Source organism: Amblyomma maculatum, chromosome 9 (genome assembly GCF_055883805.1).
Source record: "Amblyomma maculatum isolate TAMU_Amacu chromosome 9, ASM5588380v1, whole genome shotgun sequence".
NCBI lineage: Eukaryota > Metazoa > Arthropoda > Arachnida > Ixodida > Ixodidae > Amblyomma > Amblyomma maculatum.
The window spans coordinates 118,230,961-118,239,873 of record NC_139352.1 but is presented as its reverse complement, the minus strand read 5'-3'; the positions used below and the strand labels follow the sequence as shown (position 1 = coordinate 118,239,873).

The 8,913-nt window shown below is 43.7% G+C and overlaps 1 protein-coding gene across 1 annotated transcript; it reads right to left on the bottom strand.

Moving 5' to 3' along the window:
• Positions 1-1,408: 1,408 nt before the first annotated feature.
• On the bottom strand, positions 1,409-8,662 carry LOC146180225 (uncharacterized). The gene is made up of 5 exons (XM_084579437.1): positions 8,403-8,662; positions 6,629-6,772; positions 4,928-5,016; positions 1,840-2,059; positions 1,409-1,591 (listed from the first exon to the last, which is right to left on the bottom strand). Exons 2-5 carry the CDS (start codon positions 6,672-6,674, stop codon positions 1,509-1,511), a joined length of 438 nt encoding a protein of 145 aa, XP_084435563.1. The 5' UTR covers positions 6,675-6,772; positions 8,403-8,662; the 3' UTR covers positions 1,409-1,508.
• Between the last annotated feature and the right edge of the window lie 251 nt (positions 8,663-8,913).

Below are 8,913 nucleotides of genomic sequence, written 5' to 3'. Positions count from 1 at the left end.
ACTCGCTTTGCGCGCGCTCGAGTTTTTGAAAGCTGCTTGCGCGCGCGCGCGCCCTGATCGCAGTCTACTCGCTTTGCGCTTGCTTGCATTTCCGTGCTGAAAAAAAGCTGTCTTGCGCGCGCACGCTCCAGCTTCTACTTTTCAAACTCGCGCTTGGACGAAGTGGTGTTTGAAGCGAGTGTGCAGCAATGTACACGCTTCGATGTGGTTTAAGAAAATAGCCGACAGCGGTGGCTATTTTCACAGCACAAATGTCAAAAAGGGAGAGCTGTTAGTCAGCCATGTGCATTCTGTTGAGCAGATTATAGAAGATAAGCTGTTATCGTGAAGGCTAAGTGTGCGTCGTAGGTCAGCGACCACATCGCGCAGGACGTGGGATTTGAGGCAAGTATTTAATTTTTATTATACCCATTTCATTAAGGCCCAGATTTTAAGGCGCATGCAACCATTCCATGCGCTGTTTGCTTTAATTTCTGAGGAGCTTGCAGGTGTAATCTAGTTGGCGCCTATGAACTTAATAAAAGATACGTGGGTTCGTTCGCATCTTAGGCGCGCTTTTCGGTACATGCCGATATGTTAATTTTGATGCCGATTGTGGTGCAATTGCATACTCAGAACATTTTATACGTAGCTTCTACCTAAATAGAATATGCATTCACAAGTATACAAAGAAGCATCAACCCTTCTACTGCAAACGAAAAATTTTCGCGCTTTAATTTTCGTGAATCGCATTCAGCTCCTAATAACTGGTCCCACAATTGATCGAGTAATTTCAATTCCACAGAGTAAATGAGACAGTTCTGGACAATATCTAGAAAAACAAATTTTCGCAGCGTGGGTATTACTTCATTGTTCCTATACATTTTATCATCATCATCATCATCCTCATCAGCCTGATTATACCCACTGCAGGGCCAAGGCCTCTTCCATATTTCTCCACTTAACCCGGTTCTGTGCTAGCTGCATCCACTTGACCCCTGCGAAACTCTCAATCTCATCCGCCCACCTAACTTTCTGCCGCCCCCTGCTACGCTTTCCTTCCCTTGGAATCCAGTTTGTTACCCTCAGCGACCATCGGTTATCCTCTCTTCGCACCACATGTCCGGCCCATCCCTTATAAAAATGGGAACATCCTTTGAGTTCAATGTGAACTCAAAAAAGTCAGAAGGAAGCAACTTCCTCTGAACTGAGAATTGGCTACTGATTTTGAATTCACAGTGAATTAACTTTCTCTGACCATCCTGTGAATTTCCTGTGAATTTCCTTTGAGCTCCCAGGGAACAGACCGTTGTCAGTTTGAGTTGAGTTCACAGGCAGTGGCCAATTATTGGTTCAAAGGAAGTTCGAAGGAATGATGACTACGGGATATTTGGTGGATGTTCGAAGGAAGTAGGTTCAGACTGAAACATTTGTTTGTATGAGCTTATATTTATTTGAATAGATGTACTTCCTCTGTTTAGGCCTTGCAATTAGGCCTGCTTTCGAAGACCCTGCGACAAAAAATTGGATCACTGTCCACAATCCCAGTGCAAACTTGCGCAACTGCCGGTGACCACCTTGGCTAGTACTCCATTGAGCAAGCAGGTGTAGGCTGCAAAAAGAAAAAAAAAAACATTAGAAGCATGACTGCAATGGACAAGCTAGAGTCCATCCAGCCTTCCTTAGCTTTTGTAAATTAAATATACAGAGCACGGACAGTGTGAGCGCCATGCAGGCACCACAGCATTATGCATTAAGGCAAGCATTATGGCCCTGACCATCACTGAAAAGTCAGCTGTTCGGACAATATTTCAGAATGCTCTTGCATCACATGCACAGGCTATGAGCTCGAGGACTTACAGATAACAGCATCCAATTTTGGGCAGCCCAGTGCCTTTTTTGGAGCTTGTTCCTTGCGGGCATTGCAGACACGGCCATAGAGTGAGCTTTCTTCCAGTTCTTCGGGTGAGAACACAACCCGCACCAAGTTACACGCAAACTTTGTTGCTTGATTGCCCGCACCGAGTTTCATGCGGTCAATCAACTGCTGATTTACCATAATATTGCTGCCAATGTGCACCTGCAAGAACAAAAAGCAAATATTAGTACTATGACCAGTATTGTAACATACAACAATATTCCTTGATATGCAATAAGAAAATGAAGGGGCTTTACAAACAACAAAAAACTTAGACCAGCTTAAGAACATTCAAAGAAACCCCAAAATGCATAATTAAGGTCATTTGTTTGCAAGTAAAAATACACATTCAAGAAGCCGTACTTTAACATGTACAACAATGAAGGCATACGAAAACTATCGGATGTTTTTGACACCTTCCCGAGCGGTGTTTTGATCTAATTTTGAATCAGGCCAAACATCTTTTAGCATTTTTATTAGTGTAACCTGACAATTGTGTAATATGTATTTAAAGTAACTAGCCAAAAAGAGGGCACATAATGCCCCGCAAAGGATTGAGCGCTAATAGTGCGTTGCTATAGCAGAAGAAAAAACAAGAAATAAGAGATTTTTTAACGACCTAATTTATGCTTGCATTTCAACAATAAAAAAAAACAGATTTTAAGTCAGAAAATAAATGGATTTACTCATCATTAACATTGCAAAGGCCATTAAAAGCCAGTTTAGACAGAGCACAGTGCCCACATTGTCACCTCCTGTTTAAAAATACTAACATCCTTTTCGTACATCAGAAGCTCAACCAATTAAAAAAACTGCCAATGAAGGTTTAGCAAAAGCATGCACTCCCTGCTCTGTATGTGCTACTTTGAGGCAACATTTAGTTTCCAGCTTGCACAGGTAGCTTTCATAATTTAACCCCTCAAGCGCTTTGGACAAGCAGCTCGTCCTTGCAAAGATGCCCTCAAGCCATTTTGGACGAGTGCTTGTCCTTGCAGGATAGATCGTCACCCTGAGAGTTTTAGGTGAGTACAGCGCTCCTCTGTGGCTTAGGTCATACGCCATTTGACAGATGGCACCACTGACCCGTTAACTGCTTTTTGTTCTACCGCTTGAAAGCCTTTTAAGCAGCCTTAATGAGAAAAATGGTGCCTGGTAGAGGCCACGCATGCACTGTTGGCCCGTCATCGCGGGAAAGAAGCTTTTCTTCGTTGCCATCCTCGCCATCCGAAGATGGCTCAGACACCAATTTTTGCATTGTTATGGGAAGTGAAGACGACAGTGATGACATGAGTAGTTCTTCCGACGAAGATGATGACAACTCAGACGATACTATTGCGAGTTCTGTGTCAGTGGATGAAAATTGACAACATTCCGATGAAACCCCCTGGGCTTCCATTCTTGGTCGTCCCTTGTAAAACATTTCCAGTTACCTCGCTATATGTTACTCGACTAGATTGCTGCTTATTGGCGGGCAGTTGATTTTTCACGTAATGAGCAATAAACTTCACTGCGCTCATTTGACTAAGTTTCTGGTTCAAATATTTTTGTCTCGGATACCTCCTTTTTTATTACACTACCAATAGAAACCAGCAGTAAAAATAAAAACTAAAGGGACACTTAAGCTCCGCCTTTAACGGTATAATGCGACCAGTGTAGGCTACCACCCAACATATAAAGCCCTGCTTTAACCAAGCTGTATCAACATGTCTGCGTAGCCTAGGTGTAGCAAGCCTGACTCAGCATTGAAGAGCACTGGAATGTTGATTCGTATTTCACCTTCCCACCTCAAATGAACGACTGGAGTTAGCAGCTCCTCCTAACTTTTGGATATCATGTGGTCTCGTTAAGCCACACAAATCATCGAAGAATGTGTGTTCGGCCATGCCACTTGCCAGCGCCATGCTCTTGATGTTTCACTCACAACACAGACAACAAATTTTCATGTAATGGGGCCTTTAACGATATCGTAATTTTAAGCAATTTTAGCTAGAAATCTCGAAATAATAGTGCTCAAGGGGTTAAAGTGAAATTGAACTATTGTTGGATCAGCTTAAGAAGCCACAACTCCTTCTCAAAGGAGACCCTCCTGGTGGTTAATTGCCTTTGACTTGCCAGAGTGACATTGCAGGTGGCTGTCAGGTGCAAGTGGATTATATGCACATTAGCTTGAATACCATGATGACTGGCCCAAGTCGCTAAAATGACTGATTAGAGGAGCACCAGCTGCGTCATTCGAGTTCTAGTGCAAAAAGATGGCCTTCCAAGATCGATAACCTAAGAAATTGCTGAATATTAAACAAGCTAATGGAAATCTCTTTTCTGATGAAAAGGGCTTTGCTATAGCCCAAGCGAAGTATGCTCAACAGGAAGCGTAAACAAAAGTAACCTTGCACTTCCGATCACTACAGCTTTCACAAAAACTCTTCCAAATCAATATACACACGAATGAAGTAACAGTCACTAAAATGAAAGGAAGCAGTTGGGATTTTTTTTCATGGTTGTTTTGACGAATTTAAGAAAATAGCACTGTCTGTCTTTTGTCGTTTCTATCAAACTGACATTCATTTAAAAATATCATTATGCTACTAATTATGCAGTCTGTGAGCCCAGCCTCATAATCAGCATCCCAGCCAGGGCAGCCGCTTTTCAGTGGAGCCGAAACGCAAGGTGCCCGTGTGCTCTGTGTTGTCGATGCACGTTAAAGCACCCCAGGTGGTCGAAATTTCCAGAGCCTTGCACTACAGTATCTCTCATAGCCTGAGTCGCTTTGGACATTAAACCCTAAGAGCCAACCAATCATAAATAGCATTGCTTCTTGCCTATCTCTGAATTCAGTGACTGCTGACTTCATTCACATGGATAATGAGCTCCTCGTTTCCCTATCCCTGCACACTTCTCAATCGAAGTGCATGACTTGTGGCAGTGCTATCATAAAGCTAGAACCAAGTTCTTGTGTGACCCTTAAAAAAGTTTCATCGAGAAAGGCAGTAATGAGCACAACCATGCAGACACTAGACTAAAGCAACTAACCTGAGCCTCGGTTGGCAGCACAACTGCTTGTGTTGTACACGCAGCATTATTAACGGATTCCGTCAGCTGATTGACCAGCTCAGCAACATCTGAAAAAAACAAAAAAGGAAAGCTGGAACAAAACATACTATTTCATCACTAGCAGCAGCAGCCCATGTAACATTCACCACAGGAGAAAAGCCTTTTCTTTGCCCTTGACTGCATGACCAACCCTTTTCTGTCACCAAATGCGCCATTCAAAATTTAGCTGCTAGACACTGGCATCACTCACGCACTCAAGGCGCCCTATCAGCGGTACATAATCTAGGGGATGCTGATAGCAATTGATGAAGCCAATGCTGACATCCCACTTCTGATCTCTTTGTTCGCTGTGGAAATGCCTGGATTAAATTAAATGCGGAGGACGTTGTAACTACAGTGCAACTGACGGGTGCTGCTATTGCTTAGAATGAATTCATGGGTGCGAATGATGATGCCGAGATAGCTGTGAGCGCTTTAACAGAAGTTAGTCAGATCACATCCCTGAAACAGTTTGTCGGTAGCAAGGGCCTTGAAGAGGTCAGCATGCAATATACATGTATGGCGGCAGCAATACGCCATACATTTGGACAAAGGCTGACACTCGAGTGTGTAGCTGATACTCGATAGCCCATGCTTCACCTATCTCGTGTCTGTCTTTCGTGTCGACATTTGCTAACATGGTGTAGTGACCGAGTTAAGTTAGGCAGATTTCTGAGCCAGGTGCCGAGCTTGGACAAGCATAAATTTCCTGTTGTGAAAAAAAAAAACACCACCTAAGTGACCAAAATGGCACAGAAAAATGAAGCGCATGCCATAAGGATTCCAAGGTCCAACACAGGACAAGGCCACATATGATAATTTCATACAAATTTAAATTTTTTGCTGTCCCTCCTGCGCTCATTCTAGATGCACCTCATCATTTGCAGGAGACTCTGAGGTTAAAATCTGAGGGAATCAAGGGTTCCATTCAGATACGCCATCCACAGTAATGCAAGAGCACCACAGACCTGCCGCAGCCATCTGGCTACAACTTATACCCCGTGAATGTGTTTGAACCTAATGCAGCTCTCCGGGTTCACTGGAGCGTTGTTGTCACCGACCACTCCAGAACAGAAAGGAACCCAAACCCGCGCCCGTTTTTCGGCCTCGGCTTGAGCAGCACAAATCAGCACAGGTGCTCACCTTGAGTGGCATTTGTTTACCATGCATTTTCATGCAGCTATCACATACGACAACAGGCTCAATCTCAGATGCATGCCGATCCCAAGCAATGACATGTGACACGCAAGTCACTGTAACACAAACAAAGCATGCTTGCAGAGCAGGAGTGGCAGCAGTTCATCTGCTACGTGCACTGCAAGCATGGTGGTTGGTGGCGTCATGCAGCAGCGCCACGGTGTAGCTGAGCACTACTGTACACCACCTATAATGTGTCGCAAAGACAACTACAAGAGGAACACCAATCCTAATCGTCAGTGTAGGGGGAACCTTATTGCAGCAACATAATCTTACTGGTGCTTTTACTAGGACGTGCTACAGACCAAGAGGTCTTGTTCATTTAAGAGTTAGCACTTGAATTTGTTATGCTTTACGTAGCATCTGGTGACACAGCAAATAATTTCAGTCTCATGGCAATGGAGATCAGCATTCCAATGGCTTCAGAAAAAAGCGATCACATACCAAGCATCTGACGTGCTTCATCTCTTGCGGCTTTATATTTCTTCATTCTTTTTTTTTTTTTGCAGACCCCACTTCATCCTCAAGCTCCAGGACTCTCTTTTTTGCATCTGCTGGCTTAGACATTTTGTCACAGCTGCAGCTTTCCTGCAAAACGACATGTGGCAAAGGTCTATTCACTAAATTGTATTTGCACTCAAATGCATCATACAAAAATTATTCAGTATAACGCATCGTGCAGATATCTGGTTCCACACATGAGATTAGCAAAATAGTGACCAAATGAAGACCACTGACAAGAGAAACGTAGCATGGACACTGTTTAGGGTTCAAAGCAACACTTCTTAAGGTGGAACATTAGCCCTTGAGCAAACCTTGGCACATAAAAGGACATGGTAATGTTTAACTGCGAGCTGACACCATCCAGCATCACTACTGCTCAAGTGGGCAGGATGCCCACTTGAGCAGTAGTGGACAAAACAAAGGATGCATTTCCAGAAAAACAGTTTGAGCTCCCACGCATACCGTAAAACATAGCCACTCTGCTTTATGGTAGGTTCATGGTGTTTTATGTCCCAAAGCGACTTAAGCTATAGCGATGAGGGATGCCGTAGTGGTGGGCTCACCTGGGGTTTTTTAATGTGCAAATGACATCATACAGTACACAGTCAACTTGCATTTCACCTCCACTGAAATGCGGCCATGAATGCTGGGATTGTACCCATGTACAGTCGTGAGCTTTATGAAAGGGAGCATGCGATCCCGTGGCAGAAAGCCTCATCCAGAAGTAGTGACAAAGTGCAACGGCAGCATTGAAAATGAAGTGGAGAGAGCGGTGCCCTTCCACCTGTTGGCCGTACCCCATGCACTGGGAGCAACTTTTACATCGGCAGCTAAAAATCATTGCAGCATTATGCTGTTGGTAACTGATATCACTGCTTACTTTGCTATGCTCTGACCTAGCAACCCAGCGTAGGCTGGTAACTCAGGCAAAAGCGGCAGCCCAGGCCACTGGAGTCTTAGAATGGAGACTCCACACACTGCCTCCCCACCACACACACTTTTTTTTTCCCCTTTTTTTAATAAAGTTTTTTCTCTCTGCGCGAAATCTGAGGAATGGCTGGTAGCGAAGAAAGGAAGCATGTTTGACGCTTCAATAAAAAGAAACAAACAAATGAATATGAAAGTAAATGAATGCGACAACACGTTAGGCGCTTTTATCTGCTTAAACTTCAGTCGCCTGCAGCTGTGAAAGCGTCCGTTTCGCTGCTACACTACCAATTGTCTCGGAACGAGCACCCTGGGCATCTTTAAAACTTGTTCTAAATCAGCTTCAATAATCAAGGAGGTGCCATTCTCCATGCCGCACCGTTCCGAGACGACAATGCGGGCAGGTTTTTTTTTTTTTTTTTTTTTTTAGCCCAAATTGGGAAGCCTACTCCTGTTATCACGAAACACCGAGAATTGCCATTTGCTGTGTAAACAGGGAGAATCAGGTCCACGTAACGACAGCAGCCGCGTTTATTCTACTTCTTATTTCCGCAAATTCAGTTCATTATGCATTTGTTTTAATTTCACGCAATTCCCGGAATCAACTGTCTACCTCTTTCACCATGCGCACTACTGTCACCTGCCGGTTAACACAATGCGGTCGTAATGCGGGCATGTAAACGACTTCGCGACACGACTCACCGCGAGTAGCAAAGGAAGGTGTTTCACGGGTAAACATTATTAAGACACGAATACGAAAAGAGACAAGAGACGTTTGACTACTTACCCACTCCGAGAATGAACGTAGGAGAGTACGACCCCTCCTTCCACTGGGCATGTAGTACTCCTTGGTTTGGAATAATCTTCCAGTATTTTGGATTACCCATCAGTTTCGCCTGCAGTTCTTTTGATTGTAGGTTTCTTACAGGGTATACGTCCCACTTCTGAGCGGTCACCCATTTAACCAAGACATGATCGGCCATTTGCACTACTCACGCTAAGAAAACACGACGAACACAACGAACGCGAACAATCAACTTCCTACGGTCATGAAACACATAGTGAAGCATGCCGCCGGCTGTTTTCACGAAAACGATAGCGCTAGAGTCTCAAGCGCCATTGCAAACTTTTAAATGCATTTTTGCAAACTTCACAAACTTTCAAAATAAAACTTATAATTTATAAACAACCTTAAACGTTTGTTTTTTTAGTAGTAATATGTGATGCGTAACAAAACACAAAATAATTTAAGCAAATTATTGCCACAAGCAGCTGCAGCGTCCTTTTTTTTTGCTGCG